The 21710-nt window shown below is 51.9% G+C and overlaps 1 protein-coding gene across 4 annotated transcripts in view; it reads left to right on the top strand.

Moving 5' to 3' along the window:
* Nucleotides 1-21148, top strand: part of ATP9A (ATPase phospholipid transporting 9A (putative)) — a 128452-nt gene extending 107304 nt beyond the window's left edge. For all 4 annotated transcript variants that reach the window (XM_027977334.2, XM_027977333.2, XM_042230283.2 and 1 more), the window contains exons 20-28: nt 1994-2083; nt 2167-2311; nt 3234-3298; nt 5940-6095; nt 10298-10362; nt 11706-11814; nt 12601-12658; nt 15009-15212; nt 16501-21148. In XM_027977334.2, the coding sequence (XP_027833135.1) occupies nt 1994-2083; nt 2167-2311; nt 3234-3298; nt 5940-6095; nt 10298-10362; nt 11706-11814; nt 12601-12658; nt 15009-15212; nt 16501-16637 (1029 nt within the window). In that variant the 3' untranslated portion in view covers nt 16638-21148. The remainder of the gene's footprint in view (nt 1-1993; nt 2084-2166; nt 2312-3233; nt 3299-5939; nt 6096-10297; nt 10363-11705; nt 11815-12600; nt 12659-15008; nt 15213-16500) is intronic.
* Nucleotides 21149-21710: the final 562 nt, after the last annotated feature.

Below are 21710 nucleotides of genomic sequence, written 5' to 3'. Positions count from 1 at the left end.
CAGGGCCCGAAGCTGAGGACTGTGACTAGCTTTACTGAGGCGTGAGGCGAGAGCCACTGGATCTCCTCCAGGGCTGAATATGGTGGTCCTGAGTGTCTGCCACCAGAGCCACCGAACCAAACAGCTGGGGGTTCTCTAGATGTTCTAGGGGTCTCCCCGCACCACCACCCCTGCCTTTGGTCCATAGCACGTTGAAGCTTTAAAAAATCTAGCGGTTTCTGGAATAGCCCAACCAGCATCACACAGAGGCAGGGCAGATATGGCAGACCCTCATTATTCATGGATTCAGTATTTGCAGATCTGCCCACTCATTACAATTTATTTGTCACCCAAAAATTCATACTCGAGTTGCCTTAAGAGTCGTATATGGACACGTGCAGAGTGGCGTCACCTGCCGAGCAGGTTCCCAGCTGAGGCGGAGCCAGGCGACGCTCTGCCGTCTTGTACCAGCCCTCAGGTGGATGCAGGGGTCCTTTCAGTGTATTCAGTGCCACCTGTTTTTTTTGCATTTTTGTGGGGTTTTTGTTCGCAATCTCACGGTTTAAAATGGTCCCCAGCACAGAGCTGAGTACTGACCATGTCCCTGAGTGCAAGAAGGCTGTGACGCATCTCCCAGAGATGAGCGTCCTTCAGGTGTGAGTTACGGTCCTGTTGGCCACGAGTCTAGTGTTAACGAGTCAACTATACCTATGTATATTACTAAAAAAACTTTTTGAGGTATAGTTGATATACAACGTTATATGTTTCACATGTGCAACATATTGGCTTACAGTTTTTTTAATGGTATACAGAGAAGGAAATGGCACCCCACTCCAGTATTCTTGCCTGGAGAATCCCATGGACAGAGGAGCCTGGCAGGCTAAAACCCATGGGGTCGCAAAGAGTTGGACATGACTGAAGCACCTTAGCACGCACTGCATTTATAATTATAAAACATTGGCTAGATTCCCCGTGTTATACAATAGAGTCTGTAGCTTATTTATGTTATACACAGTTGTTTGTATCTTTTAATCCTTTACCCCGTCTTGCCCCTCCTCTTCCCTAGTCACAGTCAGCGTGTTCTCTGTATCTGTCTCTTTATAGTCACTCGTTTCATTTTTCAGATTCCACGTATTAGTGACAGCATGCAGTATTTGTCTTTCTCTGACTTATTTCAGCAGTATATATTTTCAAAGATGTCTTTAAACAGAGACACGTAGAAATCAAGGTTCTGTAATGACCGATGCACAAAAATATAGTGATGAGAGGCTCAGGAGCCTAGCCCTGTATCTCCGCCAGCAGCAGTGGTTCAGTAATCACTGAGTGTTCGCAGCGGCTTCACAGAACATAACTGTTGGACGTAATGAGAACACGCTGTATGCTCTAGGATTCTGGCAGACTATGGCTGTGTGCTGGTCACCTGTGTTTTGTTTTGTTTTTTAATAAAGTTTTATTTAAATGCAAGATCTGCCCATCTGTTTAGGATTGTCTGTGGCTGCTTTGGCAGTGTAGCGGCGGAGGGGTAGCTGTGGCAGACTGTGGTCCACAGAGCGTATCATGCTTAACACCTGATTCTTTACAGAAAAGCCAGCCGCCGGCTCTGAAACGGACAGCCTGTGCTCCTTTAGCCAAGCTAACACATCGCGCCTGCGTCCGTGTCCTTGCTCATACAATAGAGCCTGGAAGAGCCCTTGTGAGAAATAAAGGGGTGAAAGTACAGGAATAGTGCTTAGCACAGTGCTGGGCGCAGAATGAAAGGACACTGGCTTTTTGATCTTCCCTTGATTATGTGGCTCCCAGCTTTCCTGGGGGAAAGGCAAGGGGATGGTTGGTGTGCAGACCTCCCTGATGCCCACAGTCACAGCAAACAGGGTCTGCTCTGGCTCGGGGGTCGGTGGCAGGGGAGGGTGGGGTTCTAGGCCAGGGGCCTGGCCCTCACAGGGAGCCCCAGGAAGTCGCCACCTGTTCCCAGTGGCTCAGAGCGCGAGGCCTCCTTCACCGTCTTCCCTTCCAGGTGACCAACCGCGGCGAGGCGCACCTGGAGCTGAACGCCTTCCGCAGGAAGCACGACTGCGCGCTGGTCATCTCCGGAGACTCCCTGGAGGTGGGCGCCGGGACCCCCGGGAGCTGCCGTGGTGGCGGAGGGGGACCGTGGCCGACCCAGCCCCTCTCCCCCGTTGCCGCCAGGTGTGCCTCAAGTACTACGAGTACGAATTCATGGAGCTGGCCTGCCAGTGCCCGGCCGTGGTCTGCTGCCGCTGCGCACCCACGCAGAAGGCGCAGATCGTGCGTCTGCTCCAGGAGCGCACCGGGAGGCTGACCTGCGCAGTAGGTAGGCCCGCGGCCGCGCCCGCTCACCTGCGGGGGACAGGCCCGCTGCGCCTGCCCCGGGTGACCTTCAGGGGCGGGGCCCCACGGCTGCCCGTGACCCTCCAGGGGACGCCTGGTGACCTTTGGGGGACGGGCCCGCCGCGCCTGCGCTGGGTGACCTTCGGGGGCGGGGCCCCACAGCCGCGCGCTGCAGGTTCCCAGGCCCCTTGACCCAGGCCGTGACATTGATACCCCTTCCCGTCTTTGGCCCTGTTTCTGTCGCCATTATTTTCAAGTACTTTGCTCTGAGAAAGCGTCCAGAAGGACGTTTCTCCTCGGTTTGTGCCTTGTTGACTAGTGACACCAGCGCAGCAAAGCCCCGGGGGTGAAGAAGACTACCTGTGGAGAGGGGTCTGGCTCCAGTCTGCAGGCTTTCCCTAGCTGGGGATCCGCGGGGGTCTTGGTTTCCCCGTCGGGAGCCAGTCTCCTTATTGGTAGAATGGGAGAGGACCCGCGGTTCCCTGGAGAGGTGCCTGGGCGGATTCGGAAGGGCCGTAGCCTTTACGAGGTGCCTGCAGCCGTTGCAGTAAGCCGGGCAGCACCTGTCATCGCTGATGGTGATGATGATGGGACCCCCACCCCTCGGAGGCAGGCCCCGAGGGGCTGTAGACCCCCACGCGGCGTGGACACAGCCCCCTTGCTCAGTGAGTCAGCCAGGCCCCTCGACCAGTTGCCCTGTCCCTCTGACTCTCAGCTCCTCTGCCTGTAAAAGAAGCTGATTCCGCAGGCTGTTGGAGAGACTGAGTGGACAGAACAGAACAGAAACTTAGCCTGCGACGGGAGGCAGCAGTGGGCGAGTCTGGAAAGTGACCGGGAAAAGCGCGGTCCTGTTTCTCGCCTCTCCGTCCTTGCTGACCTTCCTGTCTGGTCTGTGCGCCCCGCAGGCGACGGCGGCAATGACGTCAGCATGATCCAGGAGTCGGACTGCGGCGTGGGCGTGGAGGGAAAGGTGAGCACGGATCGGGGCGTGTGCGCTGATTTCTGCCCCAGGGTCAGCATTAGGGCATTAGGTGGTGGTCATGAGGATGTCACAGGGGAGCCGCTCTGCTCCACCAGCTGGGGTTTCCCTTTCCCTCCGAGATGCAGCTTCGGTGCTTCTGGAAATTGTCGATTAGAATTACAGAGCATAAGGAACCACGTCTGGTAATTACCTAGTGTTACTACCGGGAAGTCAGAGATCGGTGTCCGGGTATCTTACAGACAAACGCTGAGTCTTTGCTTGCCCAGACCTAATCTTTTTTAGTGTCTTGCTGCATTCTTGGGGTGCAGCAAATGTACTCCAAATGCTTCCCTGGGAGTGTTGTTAGTAAAAGCGTTAGTTTCACACTGTGGGTCGTCTCTCAGGGATTATGGAAGAATGGAGCATGGTTTGCTCCTCCCTAAAATGCTGTGGCAGCTGCAGATTTTTAGAGGCTGTGTGTTACAGTCATCTTTCTTTTTCCTTCCCTGTCAACTGTGTGCCTTCCACTAATCGTTTGCCCTGCCCTCTGTCCTTTGTGACTTGAGATGACCATAGGCCACAAAGTTGAGCCCACAGTTGTTAGCTCTGAGTGTGGAGTGAGAGTGAGGAGGCCTTGAAGGAGGGCCAGAGATGCTCTCTATCATATATAGACAAAATGCATATAGACATATATGTCATATATAGACATATATGCATTTTGTCATATATATTTCTTTATACATCTCTATACATTCATGCATCTGGATTTTCCAAAAAAGTTTTTTTCCTTTCCACCTTCTTCCCTTGGTTTTCTGGTTCTCATCCAGTTGACAGTTGCTTGAAGTTGCAGAGCTAAATGATCCTTGAAGAAGATGTTAGGTCTGAAATCTGTATGATTCCTTTAATGCAGGTTGTAAAAAGCACAGTTGAGGTTAATAGATGGAATTCTTTACACGATGCTGTATAGTAGGAGAACATTTTCTCTTCTGTTAAAAGTTATAGTCTGCTTCCTTTGTTTTTTGGAGTATAAAAGTGACAAGTGCTCACAGTAAGAAAACCACAACAATGTAGAAATGGGTAAAGAGCATTTTTTTCTTTCAGTCAGCTGCATCAAACTAGTAACAGTGATTATTCTCCTAGAATTTTTGTCTATGTGTATACTACTTGTTATGGGGATGTATATAATTTATATGGACACACACATATATACATGGGATTCCCAGGTGGCTCAGTGGTAAAGAATCTGCCTGCCAAGCAGGAGATGCAGATTCGATCTCTGGGTCAGGAAGAGCCTCTGGAGGAGGAAATGGCAACCCACTCCAGTATTTTTGCGTGGGAAATCCCACGGACAGAGGGGCTAGGTGGGCTACAGTCCACGGAGTCACAGAGTCAGACATGCCTTAGCGACTAAACAGCCACCACCTATATACATACACCTTACGCACATGTATATGATTCTCATGTATAATTTAACATTTAAAACATTATACTATGTTTTTTAAAAGTGAAACTTGCCTAAATCTGCCGTACCTTAGATTTCTTTACACATCAGAACATGTAGATACATCATTTTGTTTATTTCCTCGAACTTTCTATTTTGAAAGATGTAACTCCTTCAGAAAAGTCGAGCTAGGACAATGAGCACCTGTTTACTCTTTGCTTTGATTATTTACCAGTTATTCGCGTTTGTCACATTCTCCTTCTCCTTCCCTCTCTCTCTCAATCAGCTGAAAGTAAGTTGCAGATATGTTACCCTCAGTGCTTCAGGGTGGATCTCTTAAGAAAGAGGGCATTTTTCTACATAAGCAAAATAGCATCACCATCATGGTCTCATTTCTCCAGGGGTCCCAAAATGTTTAAGAAAGAAATCCCGGCAGCAGTGGAGGCTCACACACCACGTTTACTTGGGCCTTTCGCGCCTGTGTGCTCTCCTCTAATGGAGAACCCTTCTCTCTGCCTGTTTTGTGGGAGAGGCGGTGTATTTCAGGACGTTGATTCTTGAGGCGTTCAGGCAATTGGAGCACAATCCCATGACGTCTGTGGAACGGGTGGGCTTGCTTATGGTCCTGTGTGTTTGGTGTAAGGGGCGCATAAGAGGAGTTTGTGCCTTCCTGTTCACCACCAGGAGGCCGTGATGTCCATCTGTCCCATTGATAGCATCTGTCACGTGCCTTTAAAGAATCCCATAATGTGGCTGCACTCTAAATTGTTTTCAGTTCTGTGAATGTGCAAAGCTGTGTTTGGGAATGTTCAATTTAGTACCATCAGGAGCATCGCCTGCCCCCCTGCCCCATACGCTTAACTCTTAAGGGAGCTGAGTGCTCACTGCCTGTCTTGGAATGATTCTTTGCTCCTGACTCCCATTATGGGTTGGGCCTAACCCCCAAGGCTTAATACTAGATCTGTTTGACCTCCCAATTATGACTATCTGTGCTTTAGAATGTTTTTTATTTAAATAAATTCCTCTTTTAAAATCAGATTTAGACTCAGACCACCAACTGTGTATAGCTGGAAACCAAAGAATTTCTTTATTGAAGTTCTTCAAAGATCTCCTTACCAGCCTCTTGCTTTTTCAATTAAAAAAAAAAACATGTGTTTGCCTTGACCTCCTGTGCCCCTGATGGCGCCTGATGTCGACGTCCGGTCCCAGGAGGGCAAGCAGGCTTCACTGGCCGCCGACTTCTCCATCACTCAGTTCCGGCACCTCGGCCGCCTGCTCATGGTGCACGGTCGCAACAGCTACAAGCGCTCGGCCGCCCTCAGCCAGTTCGTCATCCACAGGAGCCTCTGCATCAGCGCCATGCAGGTGGGTGTGCGGGCACGTGGGCGCGTGGGGGCTGCTATGGAGAGTGCCTGAGAAGCAGCTTTGGAACGGTGACCCCGCTGGGCCAGTTCCAGCCCTCCTCTCCTGCACCACTCCCCCCGCAACTCCAAAAGAGCTCGGAGCGCCTGCCTGGAGCCCTCCTGTGTGGGGGCCAAGGCTGGGCTTGCTCTGCAGAGCTTCAACGGTGGGGCCTGGCCGGGGCACGAGATGGACAGTGGTGTAGGTGACTTGGGTTCGTGTATCGGGGTGAGTTGTCATCCTTAGTTTGCCAGAGAGAAGGACGCAGAGGTAAATGCCAAATGAATATTCCAGCACAGTTTCCCGCATGCAGAATCAAGGACCGACAGAGAGCAGCCACAGACAGACAGTGTGCCTTTTTTGAGAGCGTCCGGTACCCTGGGCAGCAGGTTAAGTGTTCACAAAGCAGGGGCACCTGCAGTCTTCACTGTAGTCTGTGCCCATTCTACAGATGGGGAAGCTGAGGCTCAGTGAGGGCGAGGAATTGGCACAGTATCCTTCAGGGATTTAGTCCACCCAGGCAGGGGGCCCTGGTGCCTGCCCTGTTACTCCAGGTCTCCCCTCTGCCTTCCATTCTGGGGGGCATGTGTTGCCTCCACCTAAGGGGGCGCTCAGTGAGAGTGGGACAGCCCAGTGCACCTCAGCTCTGCCTCCAGCGCAGCCAGGCTGGGGGTCCAGCGTGCTCAGCCCAGTTGTCCGTCCTCTCGGGGAGTTGAAAGTGTTCATCGCGCAGTCGTGTCTGACTCTTTGTGACGCCATGGACTGTAGCCCATCGGGCTCCTCTGTCCATTGGAATTCTCCAGGCTAGAACACTGTACTGGGTTGCCATTTCTTCCTTCAGGGGATCTTCCTGACCCAGGGGTCAGACCCAAAGAGTAACATCTTGCTTTTTCACAAAGGATTCCAGAATGTATGAGGTATCTTCCCATCTTCTGTCCCCCCAGCTCCTTCATAGTCTATCACTGGGCCGTGGCAGTGAAGTCGTGGTACGGAGGAGGCTCAAAGCAGGGAAAGAAAACATTTTGGGTGTTGAACATCTATTGGCTGATTTTCTTCCTTGGGCATTTAGGTGAAAAAGAGCCCCAGTTAAGTGGTGAGAACTTATGAATGGTTCATCTTGGACCCGTATCCCCGGGTGTCTCTGAGACCTTGAGCAAATCACGTTACCACTCTGGGCTTCAGTCTTTCCACCTGTCAAGGGGGCATCACTCTGTTCAAGGGTCTTGGCCCTGGCCCCGCAGAGAGGGCTGCTTTGAGAAGCAGAGAGTTTTATTAAGGCATCAAGTGCTGAAGGCATCCTTACCTCATAAATAAAAGCAAAACAGGCTAATGTATAAAGCTAAGGTGAGGTTTTATCCTTTTACTTTTTTATTGTGGTAAAAGTCACATAATGTACAACGTCGTTTAACCCACACATAAGTGTGCACTGCAGCGGCGTTGCGTACAGCGTTCGCAAGGCTGTGCGATTCTCACCATCGTCCATCTTCTGAATCTCTCACTTTTCTAAACTGAAGCTCTGCCCATTAAACGCCAACTCCCCATTCCTCCTCCCAGCCCTGGAATCTACCAGTGCACTTTATGACTCTCTGAATTTGACCATTCTAGGTTAAGGTGTTGTTTTAATGTGTGGGGAAGCTGTTTAATCGTATGCGAAAGACACCCTGCCTTCAGGAAGATTCCCCCTCCACTGGCTCATCTGTGCATCTGCGGGGGTGGACTGGGGGCGGTCTGTTTTCAATATCTATTGCACTTATGAGTGAAGGAGCTTTAAAGTGATTTTCATCAACACGATTAAAATGCTAACAGATGCCGTGGTTCATCAGACCACATCTGTACTTTTATGTTATGTAAGCTCATCAGTTGGACTGGATAATGTCATGGTTTTAATCACTGGGAGATTAATCAACTCATTCTCAGGCAAACACACAAAAGCTGGCCTGGATGAATTTACTTCTGTAATGCCCGTATGTTACTATAGACCTGGATTCAGAAAAAAACAATTTTAGCGTGAGGAATTGTTTTTTGTGCTATCGAGGGAAAAAACAAACCAACCACTCCCTCATCCCCAGTAAAAAACCCCTTAACCCTGTCCACTGTGCCAAAAGTAACTGGCTGAGAGAGTCCCCTTAGAGTTGCGCCTTGACAGTGGCCTCTGAAATAGATGAAGATACGGCACGTTTATTTTCCACACTGCTGTTTCCAGGGTGAAGGTGTTATCGTCAGTCTGGCCCATTTAGAGGAAGAGGTTCCTGACTGATTTGCAAAACTGAACACCAGGATTCTTGACCTTTTTACAATCCTCCTTCCTGGGCAGCAGCCTGTGTGAAAAGTCATCTGAAAGGGGGCTTTCACCTTTCAGTTCCGAAGTCACAACCAGGGCAGGGCCAGGCTGCCCGTGACCGTGGGCCTCGGCGCCACCTGCGTCCTGAGCTCTGTACGAAGCCAAGGCCCACAACAGGCGATGAGGGGGACAGGTCTCTGGTTCCACACTCTTTCTAGCCACTAGGCTGGCCCAGCCTTTCCTTCCATTTGTTGTTCGGCCGCTCAGTCGTGTCTGACTCTTGCGACCTCATGGACTGCAGCACGCCAGGCTTCCTTATCCTTCACTATCTCCTAGAGCTTGCTCAAACTCATGTCCATCGAGTCAGTGATGACACTCAGCCATCTCATCCTCTGTCATCCCCTTCTCTTCCTGCCCTCAATCTTTCCCGGCATCAGGATCTTCTCCAGTGAGTCATCTCTTCGCATCAGTACTGGAGCTTCAACGTCAGCATCAGTCCTTGCAGTGAATATTCAGGGCTGATCTCCTTTAGGATGGACTGGTTGGATCTCCTTGCTGTCCAAGGGTCTCTCAAGAGTCTTCTTCAGCACCACAATTCAAAAGCATCGATTCTTTGGTGCTCAGCCTTCTTTATAGTCCAGTTCTCACATCTGTTGGAGAAGGCAACGGCACCCCACTCCAGTACTCTTGCCTGGAAAATCCCATGGACGGAGGAGCCTGGTAGGCTGCAGTCCATGGGGTCACGAAGAGTCGGACACGACTGAGCGACTTCACTTTCCCTTCTCACATCTGTACATGACCACTGGAAAAACCATAGCTTTGATTAGACAGACCTTTGTTGGCAAAGTGATGTCTCTGCTTTTTAATATGCTGTCTAGGTTGGTCATAGCTTTTCTTCTAAGGAGCAAGCGTCTCTTAATGTCATGGCTGCGGTCACTGTCCACAGTGATTTTCTTCCGTGTTCAGGTTTTAAAATCCTTCAGGCAACAGCTGCCCCTGGCCTCCGGTAGGTTTTGTACTAATTAGCTTAGCAGTCGCTGCTTCTGTTGAGGTCAGTAGGTGTTCAGAGAAGGAAGTAACAGAGCGTCAAGCCTGGTTTCATCTCCCAGTCAATTTTTCACTGCTAACATTTTCCAAATCAGGCAGCAGGGGCTGGTAAATATCTCTATCGCTTTTGTCTGATTGCAGAAGTAGTAGGTTAGGGCTCGTCGTAGAAATTTCCAAGAAAAGTAGAATGTGTAATAGGAGAAGGGAAGCCTTCTGGATCCCACCCTCCAGGGTAACTGGTACATATCCGTAGGGTGGAGGATATTTTTCTGTGTCTCTTTCCACGCATATGCCAGCTTGTTTATCGGTTGTACACCCAGAGAGGAGGTGATTTTGAGCCCCTGGGTGTGTGGGTTGTGGGGACAGAGCAGGGCTTGAATCCTGCAGGGCCACTTACCTGCTCACTTTCCCCTTCTATGATGTAGGCGGTATTAGGATGTGATCTCGTGGGTTGTTATGGAGACTCACCGAGATCAGATGCAAGGTATTCCCAGGTCTGGCTTGTGTGTAAGTTAATAAATGCTTACAGAGGAGCTGGGAGTGGACCCTGGAGCTAAGCCCTCTGACGTGACTCCTGGCTCTGTCCCTTACAAGCTCTGCTATGTTGGGCAAGTCACTGAAACTCTGCGCCTCACTCCCCTCATCTGTAGAGTGGGTACGATGATAGCAACACTTCCTTTGTAGGGTTGCTGTAGGAATTAAATAAGCGAATAGACTTAAAGCACTGTAACAGGCAGGTGTAAAGTAAGCGCTGTGTGAGTGTTGATGCTGTGTTGATAATACAGACACGGGCTTTGCTTACAGTTTTTGGTAACGTCCTTTTTTCTCCTTGGCACAGGCTGTGTTTTCCTCCGTGTTTTACTTTGCCTCCGTCCCCCTCTATCAAGGATTCCTCATCATTGGGTAAGAAAGTCCAGACAAAGTATTAATTTTTAATGAACCACCCCTAAACCACCACAGAAGAAGGAAGAAGCATTGTGTTAAAGACGCCTCGGTCCCCAAGTCAAGGCTGGTCTGGCAGTCTGGCTTAGAGCCTTCTTGAGTTAATATGATTTTGAACTGGTAAGCTCGTAACCAGAGTGCAGAGGTCGAGTCCAGTCTCTTTGTGGTCCCTCTGTACCTGATGACTGAACCGTGCTGGCCTGCGAGAGCCTGAGGTTATCAGATAATCGGCAACCAGGCAAAGCTGAAGTCCCTGAGGGGTCTTAGGAAAAGCGGAGAGAGGGGATCTGGGAAGGACCCTCGTTGCCATGGCCGCCTGCAGCGAGCGCCTGCTGGTGAGTCTCTAAGGCAGCCAGAGCCTCGCTCCCGGGGGCACGTACCCTTGGGAGAGCTTGTGCCATGCCCTGTGCTGTCCCTTGGACGGTTGCTGCCGTCACATCCACCCCTGTTCCTGACCTGGAATTTGTGACGTTCCTTTTGACCTTTGCAGAGGATGTGCTGGTCTCTGAGTTACCCAGGGAGGTGGAGTCTGGTTTCCCCCTGCCCCGGATAGATGCTGGTAGGGTGGCTGGTTACCAAGACAGGAGGCACAGAGGGGCCCGCTGCCCCCAGGGCCGTCTTACAAAGTACGTCTTCTGACGTTCAGCCTGAGAACCGGCACTGGGGTTCTGCCTGCTTCTAACTGGGAAAACGGCCTGCCCTTTGTCAGGTCCTGGAACCGTGGCAGAACCTGCCAGAACAGAACCAGGGCTTTAGGCTCCACGTGCCTCCCTGGGATCTGGTCCCCCTCCCCTTGGGTTTCATCTGCTCGCATCCCCCCGCCTGTGCGGCTCCGGCCACGTGGGCTGCCTCGCTGCCCTTTTCACAGGACAGACACACTTCCACCTCGGGGCCTCTGCCCTTGCCGCTGTGTCCGCCTGGGAGGCTCCTCCCTGGACACCGACACGGCCGCCCCTCTCCTCTTGTGGGCGTTTCCTCAACCGTCTCATCTCCCGTCCACCTTCTCTGGAGTCGCACCATCTCACCCTGTGTCTTGTTCCCTCCCCGCCCTCGTGTTTCCCTCCTCGGCACCCTACCTGCGGCACGCAGCACGGTTTGCTGGGTTTGGTTTTTGACTCCCAGCACGGGCGCTCCCTGAAGGCAGGCGGCTTTGTCTGCCTTGCATCTCGCACCTCCAGGGCTTCACACCGGCCCTGCGTCCCCCAGGCGCTGCGTGCACGGTTGTTCAGTGAAGCGGTGGAAGCTGGTCTCCAGCGGCGGGGGCGCCTGGCTGGCTCTCCGCTGAGGGGTCTTCTTTCTCGCAGGTACTCCACCATCTACACCATGTTTCCCGTGTTTTCTCTGGTTCTGGACAAAGACGTCAAGTCGGAAGTGGCCATGCTGTACCCCGAGCTGTACAAAGACCTGCTCAAGGTCCCCGAGCGCCTGCCGGCTTCCTCCTCCAGCCCCGTTACCCCCTCTTCCCACCTTCCCTGCTGCTTTATCTAAATTATAAATTAACATGCATTTAATGCAGCCTGTTTGCCTTATATAGGCAAATGTTTTCTGCCTTAACCCACAAAGCTATTCTTGTGGCTATGGTCACGTCTTTATTTTTATGATACATTTCTTAGACCTTTTCTCACCCTGTCAGCAAAAGGTATAGTATAGACTCTACTCAAATTGTTCAAAGACCTCACCTTTCTGCTTCTTGTAACGTATTTCACATGGACACTCCAAGTCTGATGTGAACACACTTGAACTGATGGCTTGCTTGCTTTTGAGAGGAAGGCGTGGGGGCTTATCATTGTTCTTAAACTGTTGTGTGCACACGTAAAGACTGTTAAACCGTAACACTGATAGGTCAATAGGAAACCAACCTCCTCACACCTTTTTACTCGCCCCAGTAGTTCTGTCCTGCAGCTGCTCCTTGTGCCCCTGGAAATGCTCTTATGTACCGTCCGGAAAAACCTGTGTGTTTGTAATTGCATTTTTTTGTCCTCAAGGAATTTTTAATAAGGAGCAGCTTTATTTTTATGTAAAATCACTTCTCTTAAAAAAAAAGTCATTTCTCTAATGTATTTGGACGTGTGTGAGCCACTGTTTCGATGAAAACAGGCAGATTGTCTTGTCTGGCTGGCGCAGGGGCGTCTGAAGGCGCCTGGCGCCCTGGCCAAGCCCTGCCTGCTGACCCACTCCGTCTCCTCCTCTCTCGCTCAGGGACGGCCGCTGTCTTACAAGACGTTCTTGATATGGGTGTTGATCAGCATCTATCAAGGTAAGGATGGGCGAAACCACCGGCTGTCTTGTGCTCTGGCCTTGGCCTGAGGGTCACATTTCCTGTGCTGTGTCTGTAGAACATGAAGAGAAACAGCTAGAATCTTGAGACAGCAGTCAGGAGCGTGGCATTGGGCCCCCGGAAGCCCCCTCTGCAAGTCCTGAGGACGCAGTTGTGGGGCCCAGAGTCACACGTGTGACGTGGCGCTGCCAGCTGAACTGAGGCAAAATCAGAGAAAGTGCTAGTCACTCAGTCGTGTCCCACTCTTTGTGACGCCGTGGACTGCAGCCTACCAGGCTCCTCTGTCCATGGGATTTTCCAGGCAAGAATACTGGAGTGGGGTGCCATTCCCTTCTCCTGGGGATCTTCCCCACCCAGAGATCGAACCTGAGTCTCCTGCATTGCACGCAGGTTCTTTACCGCCCGAACCCCCAGGGAAGCCCAGAGAAAAACGTAACTAATACTAATCAGAGCTTGCTGGGGTGTTGGAGTCACTGTAACAAACAAATGCTTGCTTTCTGGGATGTCCTGATACGTTTTCTGAGGTCCAGCTCTAGTTTTTGAACAACGGATTTACTTCGGTGGGCTCCAGAGAGGGTCCCTCAGACTAGAGGCTTTGCAAGCTGATTTACTAGAATGTGGACAGGGAATCTCAGGCCCTCTTTGTGCATATTTTTTTTCTCACTCTGTTTAGAATTGCTCTTTACTGGTGTTTTTTGTGATGTAGCTGATGTATTTGTACAGTGGGCCTGCTTTCTATGTCTGTCTGCACAGGTACACATGGATAGTTCACAAATACGTATTGTCCGTTAGGGATTCATGCTTAGTGATTTTTCCTGATGAGGTGACGTGTAGGTAAGAAGTGTAGTGACCGTTGGATTTGTTGGGGGGGGGGGCTACCCTGTCACTAGAACAGTCTGAAGGGGTCTTCCGGATAGGTGTAGCAGAGTGACGTGTGTGTGTCTGGTTGAAGAAAGCAAAGCCAACGTGAAAGTTCACAGCAACAAGCAGTGGCGCTTTGCTGCACCCCCTCCACCCCCAGCTCTGTTGTGATAGACTCACCTGAGTTTCGGGGCTTCCGTCTCCTGGCCCTGCTTGTAACCAGTGACCTCACGTAGCTAGTGTGTGTGATCAACATGAGACATTGTCTATTCAGTTCCTGCACTTCTGGATGAAAAGGTGCTTATCTAGACTCTCCCCCACCTCCCTTTCTCTTCTCAGCACGGGCGCAGGATTTTTCGAGTGTCTCTTAGCTGCCTGTTTCTTTTGTGCATGTTTTTCGGGGGTGGGTGGAGGTAGAAGAGACAGGACATGTCGTTTACCGTCATAACTCTTCTGAAGTGCCCAGCTCAGTAGCGTTCAGTGTATCTCCAGAACCTGCTCAGCTTTGAGAACGGAAACTGTGTATCCATCCAGCAGCAAGCGCGCCTTTCCCTTCCTCCCCGCAGCTCCTTGCTAGTCACTGTTCCCTGCTGTGTCTCTGTGAGCAGGACCACTTCAGAGCCCTTCAGAGCCCCTGCTGTGTTCTTCAGTGGCTGGCCATGTCTGTCATTTCAAATAAAATACAGAAACCTCTGTCTCTTGTTCCCCCCAATCCAGATAGTTACCTCCTCCTTCTGCCTCTTCTCCTGTCTTTCCTGTCTATCTTTTCCTTTCCCTCCCGGAGATCAACTCTCAATTGTATATAAGTCAGAAGGCGTGTAGCAGAGCTAGGGACTTCCTGGCTGTCCAGCAGTTCAAACTCATGCTTCCATGTGATCCCTGGTTGGGCAACTAAGACCCCACATGCTGCCCAGCGTGGCCAAAAAATTTAAAAGGGAAAAAAAAGAACATAGGAGAACTAGGATCTGCTGCCTGTCTTTCAAACCTCCTGAAGGCTTCTCATCACCATCCTTGACCAAATGGTACCTTTCATGTCTAAATGCAGAGGAGCGAGGTCAGGTGTGGGCGAGCAGGCTGTGTCCTGGGGGAATGGGGGGCATCAGCGCCCAGCAGCGGGGCTGCGGGCCCCTCCCCACGTGGAACCCCCTCCATGTGGACCCCTGCCCGCGGACCCCCTCCCCACACAGACCCCTCCTCACGCGGACCCCCCCGTGGACCCCCCTACGTGGAACCCCCTCCATGTGGACCCCCCCGTGGACCCCCTCCTCACGCAGACCCCCTCCCCACGCGCACCCCCCCATGTGGACCCCCCCCACACAGACCCCCCCGTGGACCCCCACGCAAACTCCCCCCGTGGACCCCCTCCCCACGTGGACCCCCCCCCCACGCAGACCCGCCCACGTGGACACCTCCCCCCGCCATGGACCCCCCTCCCCACGCGGACCCCTCCCACGTGGACCCCCCGCAGGGAGCACCATCATGTACGGGGCGCTGCTGCTGTTCGAGTCGGAGTTCGTGCACATCGTGGCCATCTCCTTCACGTCGCTCATCCTCACGGAGCTGCTCATGGTGGCCCTGACCATCCAGAGCTGGCACTGGCTGATGACGGTGGCCGAGCTGCTCAGCCTGGCCTGCTACATCGCCTCCCTCGTGTTCCTGCACGAGTTCATTGGTAAGGGCCCTGCCCGCCCCCGTCTGGGGCACACGCACAGCCTGCCCAGCAGGCCCAGGGGCCTCAGCTTGGGAGGGAGGCGGGCCCCTCGTGGGCTGGGCCCTGTGTCCAGCAGGCCTTTGCACTCAGCAGCCCTCCTTGTCTCACTGGCGTCCCTTGGAGCAAGGCACTGTTGATAGTCGGCCTCCTGGAACTGAGGCCGGTGGGCGTGATCTCAGTGCTGAGTGTGGTCTTTAAACCACGCCCCGTGCCCGCTTGCTTAGAAGGGGATTTGTTTAATTCGAGGACCTGTTGGGCTTTCTCCAGGGAGCTGGTCACCGTGCTGGGCTCCGTGGAGCTGCGGAGCTGGTGAGCCAAGTCAGGCTTGCTGGAGAGTAAGGGATTGTCAGCAGGACGTAACACGGCTGTTGGCTTGAGAAGCTCTGCCTTATTGCAGAGGCATCTTCCATCCTGCCTCTTGTTTATCAGCAAACTGCTCCTTAAGAGTTTGATACAGCAGCATTCCCACGGAAGATGAAGTCTTAGAACAGCTTTACACTTGCTTGAAAAGCCTCCCTGAATGGGTTTTGTGAGCACCTACACGTGCATTTCAGCAGCTTGACTCCGGGGAGTCACAGAGGCTTGCCAGACGAGCCTGCCCCCAGGAGCTTCAGTCAGCGCTTTAGACGTGGACCTGCCCTAGGACTGGGCAAGCAGCCCATGGGTGGGGCCTTCGGCGTGGCACTTAGTAGGTAGTTACTCAGTGCCCCTGCATTTCCCCAGCTTCTGCTCAAGAGGCAGGGGAGATGCCCCCAGTTCTGCTGGTACTCGCTAGCTGTCGCTCCTCTCGAAAAAAACCACCTAACCGCAGGGACGACTGTCCTGGAGCCAGGAGGGGATCTCACGCCAGCGCCCCCCTACCCCTGCCCCGCCCAAGGTCATGCTCGTCCTGACCAGGGACCTCCACCGCCTTGTTCTGCCCTCAGACCTGGCTCCGGCTTCTGTGACTGTCGCCAAGATGAAGGCAAAAAGCTGCTCGGAAGTAGAACCGTGTATTCGAGCCTCCCTTTCTGCCAGGTTTAGAAAGAAAAACCTCCAGCTGTCAGATTCCAAATCAAAAACACCTGGAAGGGCCCCCCTCCCACCCCATGCCATAGTTTTCTTTTCCCAGTTGTTGAAAGTAGCATTTCACGGAAGATCCGGAAGCTGCAGAAGCAGGTCAGGGAGGAGGGGAGCGCAGCTGTCAGGCCGCCGGCCGGGCGCCCCCCCCCCCGGCCCCCGCCCACCGCTGTGCTCTGTCTCCCCGCAGACGTGTACTTCATCGCCACGCTGTCCTTCCTGTGGAAAGTGTCCGTCATCACCCTGGTCAGCTGTCTGCCCCTCTACGTCCTCAAGTACCTGCGACGACGGTTCTCGCCTCCCAGCTACTCGAAGCTCACGTCCTAGGCCGAGCGCGGGAGGGGACCCCGGGCTGCGCACACGCCTGGCGGGCAGAGTCCAAGCTGCTTCCTGTTGACCACCGCCCGGGGACTGTGCAGGCCCACCGCTGAGGCTCTGGGCTTCCGCAGAGCCCCGGCCTGGCACACGCGGGAGGCAGGCGCCCGAGGGCCCCCGCGGGCCTGTCTGAGCCCCTGGCAGTTCACGGAGGACTGAACGTGACTCTGAAACCCCGTGGCCCAGCCCAGAGGTTGGCGCGTGCGTCGCCGTGCAGGCTTCCTTACGACTTGAATTTCATTGTCCTGTGCTAAAAGTTTCTGTCCAGTTGAAAACCATAGAGGGTTCCTCGTTGTTTTAAACCATCCCAACGTGTGTGCACTTTTTACATCTTTCTGCCCTTTAAAAAACTGGTTTCAGAGAAAGAGAGAGCTCCTGGTGTTGGTTTTGGGGAAAAGATGGTGCTGTTTGGTTAAAAAAGTTAAGCAGACGGTAATCTTAGTTTTGAAACGCTAAATATCCTTTCTAAGGCAGCCTGGCTTGTCGAAACGGCGCTGGATTCCTGGAATTACAAAAAAGCCATGAGAAGGGGGTGAGAGAGGCACGTTATCCTTCCCCCAGCTCAGCGTCTACAGCCCCAGCGTTCACGTTAACGTCACCTACCACCTCGTAAAAGAATTTCAAAGGTGTTATCTTGCTTCGTTTGGACCTGGTAATAATTACAAACCCAGTGGCTATCTGAGGACACCCTGGGACTTTTTTCTTTTTCAGCGGGAAACGTGCCACTGGGTGGCCCCTCCACGTGCCAACAGCGTGACAAGACACTCAGCTAATTCTTTAGACCACGTCACACGTGTGGCTCAGACCCTCCGAGTCCGAGGTGGAAAGGTCAAGGATGGGGGTCTTGACGTCCACAGGAGTCTGTTTCCGGTTCGGAGGAATTGCTGAGGACGCAGTGACAGAGGGGGCCATGTTTTAGCGTGTTGTGGGTCATCAGTGGCAGCTCTGAGTGAGGAGCTTGGGGCGGGGGGAGGCCTGGACTGCAGCTTTGCGGTCTGGGCTTGCTTGCACTGCCTCCGGATTTCAAGGGAAGCTTGCTCAAAGGCGGCCATGAGTGGAGATTCCTCTCCCCAACTCGGGTGGGGCCCTGTGCGACTGTTTCTTATAAAGCCATGGCTTCTTGTTTCAGAGGAACAAGAGACTTTGCAAGCGCTGGCCGTGGCCCGGCAAAGCTTTCTTGGGTTTTTGAGTCTCTCCCTCCAGAAGCCACATGTGTGTGCCAGAAGGGTTAGGTTGGCGGATCTGCAAGAGCTGATCATGCTTGAGATCTTAGATTTGTGATTAATTTTTTCTGACTGCATTCCCTGCAGCTCTTTGGCCTGGTTCTTCTTGTGCTTCAGAGGTGTAAGTTATGGCCACCTCCCCCACGGGTAAGCCCGCTTTTGGATTGCTGGGGACACCAGGTCCTTGCCTTCGGACCGCTTGATACACTGATGTATTTCCGTTGCCCTCTTAAAACTTTATAGAATGACAGTAAGTTGCAGGCGTTGCTAAACTGACTATGACATCACTTCTATTTTTGTTTTCAAGATTCTGCAGTTTTGCGAGATTTTTTCCCATTCTGTCCCAGCCATTTCTGCCCCACAGGAAATAAATGTTGCATTAAATGAATGGTTATTTAGGAAGAAGATCTTGCTCCAAAACTCTGAGGAAGAATGAGCCAGTCTGGCGTCTTTGCTGGGTGATTTTATGTGGTCTCAGAGGTGGGGCGGGAGGAAGGTGTACTCAGTGCTCTTGCACCTGTCTGTCTGCCTGGAGGTCAGCCCTGTCGACCTGGGAGTCTGAAGGTCCTTCTCCCCTTTCTCAAGCCCTGACCTTGACCTTATTCACAGACAGGTGATGGCTTCCACAGGAAGGTCTCCTGGAACCCTCAGTAGGAAATGTTTAGATTAACAGCGGAGATGGGGAATGAAGATGGTCTCTTTGGATTTTTCTTTACTTCCCAACTTTGATTGTGGTGCTTGAGTTGGCTAAACTCCTTACTGGCATCTGAGAGGGAGAAAGGGTCGCAGGGGAGTGGAAGAAGCCGTGCCCGGAAGTCACACGTGCTCCCTCGTGCTGTGCACAAACCCGCTCGCTCAGTCTCTCGACCACACCCCGGTGGAGGCAGCCAAGAGCTGAGGATCCAACGTGCTAGTGGAGACGAGACCGTGGCCACCTCAGAGAGCCACCCCGCCGGCAGGTAGCCTGTTCCCACCGCCCGCAGAAGTGCCGAGTGTCTAGGAAAACACACATCTGCTTCTCACATGCTGGAGACCCACAGGGTGGGAGCCACGAGTCAGCTGATGGTACTGGATCCTGACCTGCACACAGCAGGCGTAATCCTATAGAGCCAGCGCGCACGGGCGCTTCCCGGCTTAGCCTCTCTGCGGGCAGAAGACAAGGACACAAGCAAAACCCCCCATTTTAGAGGAAGCTCCTGAGTCATAAACCTTGAGCATGAGACTCTGTTCACCGCCTGGGAAGGAATTGAGGACGCATCGCTGACAGCTTGGAGGTCCCCTCACCTTGGAACTCAGTGGCCCCAAGGCTCCCACAGCCAGTTTGATTGGAAGCCAGAGACCCCCTCCCCCCCCAGCACACAGGCACAGTGCTATTTAAATACTTTCCTTCCAAGTTTAAAAACAAGAATGACACGTCCTCCTGCCCGTCAACAATACTAGGTCTTTCTTTTGTAATTGATGGTGGTTCTTGTCTTTTTGGTGACGGGGTGCATGGAGGCAGCTGAGCCGTCCGATTGGTGTGTCTTTTCCCGCCTGTTCCCTCCTCCCTTTCTCTAGGGCAGTGACCGGACGAGCTTCTCTAGCTCGAGTGACTTCCTGTCTCCGCCTGTCTTGATGCCGTTTTGAGAGCCTGTGTGTGCTCGTGTGTGTTGCCAGTGGAGCCTGGTGAGGCTGGCCACACTGACTCGGGCTGCTTGGGGCAAAGGACATTTCCCCGAAGTGAAGAAGGGCACCCCGGGGAGCAGCTAGACTTTGGAGCCGGTCCATCTGTTCACAGCTGCCTGGAGCTGGGGGGCCAAGAGCTGAGATTCCTCCCACTTCATTGTATCCAGATCCCAGACTGACTTTCCTAGCGAAACCCTTTTTTGTAGCAGTGATGTTAAATACCAGCGTCTGCTTACCCTTTTCCCCGTATGGCTTCTGCTGAAAATTTAGACTATACTGACAGTACTTTTGAATGTATTTTGAGCTTTTGTGCTCACTGGGAATTGACACGATCATGCCTGTTTTTCTTTCTCCAGACCTTTGCTCTCATGCTTTGTTTCGTCTTTGCTAGGGTGGGGATGCAACGCTCTTGCGCGTTTATGGGGCAGCATTTTAAACCTCCGCCAACATTGCAAATGGGACCTAAATGTTCTTCTGCTCCATCCTTTTTAAGGCCAACACCCATCAGCCATTTTTATCTTTGACCTTTTTTTTGTGTGTGGAATGTGTGTGTGTGTGAGCGCATGATGGCACCTCAAGAGTTTCAAAGACGTACTTGGTTTTCACTGTGTTAAAATCCTGTCAGTCATGGTTTTCTTTTTCATTAAGAAATATGCAAGGAGCTTTGCAAAGGCAAGACTTTATTTCTCTCACCTTTTAACATAAAGCACTTTTTTTTTTTTTGTCGTTTATATATACTTCTTAGGAAATAGTTCCATGAATTATGTCCATTCTATCTTAGAAAAATGAGTGTATGTTATGCTTTTGTACAAAACCTGGAAGCACCTGAGCAGTGTGGCAGTACTTGGGGATTTGCAGTCTCTTCTCCAGCCAGCGCCTTGCTCCAGGGAATCTGGTCTTCTCTGTCACAGTGTGGCTGGGGGCACTGTCTGTTGGTGTTGCTGGGCAATGTCAGTGAATATTGTATTTGTTGGGGGGCAGCTGGGGAGGGGGCATGGTATTTGCAAAAAAAAAAAAACAACTGTGGCTCATTTATTACTTTGTTGCGATGGGTCTGTCTGTGAATTCCTCTAGGGCTCCTTGACTTCCTCATTAGTAGACTGTCTGTAATCCTCTCGGCAAATATTCACCAGGACAGCGTTTTTTTGATTAGAGAGAAGCTCTGGTACAGAACTTGAATTTAGCAGGAACTCCCAGATGATTTAAATTCTTGATGCCGTGATGACACACACGTGATCCTGCGTGATTCTGAACGGTTCTGTTTTGTCTGCCAGCGTGGCCCGTTGCTGTTGCCCAATAAAGCTTGTGTACTTTATGCCTTCGGGGATCATTTTAATTTGTGCAGAAACATGAAATTCTGGTGTCAGAATGAGAACTTTTTATGATAATGCTCCTATTTTGTGTGTGTCTTGTGGTACATAAAAAGTAAAGAGCTTTTTCTCTGGGTGAAGAACTGTTTCAATTTCAGCAAAAAACCCCACAAATCCATGCATTATTTATTATTCTGTACTGTTGCCTATTCCAGACATGTTAGAACTTCAAAAAATGATCTCTATTAAAAAAGGCAAACATTTATTTTATGATTCATATTTTATTTATACCCACAGTCTTTGATTGCTTTGAGTATGTTTTATTGGGGGCTTCCCTGATGGCTCAGTGGTAAAGAATCCGCCTGCCAATGCCGAAGACACGGGTTCAATCCCTGAGTCAGGAAGATTCCCCCAGAGGAGAAAATGGCAACTCATTCCAGTATTCTTGCCCCGAAAATCCCGTAGACAAGAGTAGCCTGGCGGGCTGCATACGGTCCGTGGAGTCACAAAGAATCAGACACAGCTGAGCAACTAAACACCAACCTTTTGTTAAGTGATCGAGGATTCAGGATCCCATGAAATAAGTCACTGAAGTTTTAGGGAAAAGAGGTTTTGAAGCTATTGTGTAGAATGCAGGGGGCATTGTGTTTCATTCAGCATGTTCGTCACCAGGGGCGATGTTGTCCTGCAGGGGACACGGGCAATGTCTGAAGTCATTTTTGGTTGTCACAGCTTGTGGGGTGTGCTCTGCTGGGATCCAGGGAGGACCGTGCAGGGATGCCGCAGGTCACCCTACATGTCACCGGACAAGCCCACCCACCACAGAG

The sequence above is a fragment of the Ovis aries genome, chromosome 13 (assembly GCF_016772045.2).
Source record: "Ovis aries strain OAR_USU_Benz2616 breed Rambouillet chromosome 13, ARS-UI_Ramb_v3.0, whole genome shotgun sequence".
NCBI classification, from domain to species: Eukaryota; Metazoa; Chordata; class Mammalia; order Artiodactyla; family Bovidae; genus Ovis; species Ovis aries.
Note: the sequence above shows the minus strand (reverse complement) of the source record. Positions and strands in the feature narration are given on the sequence as shown.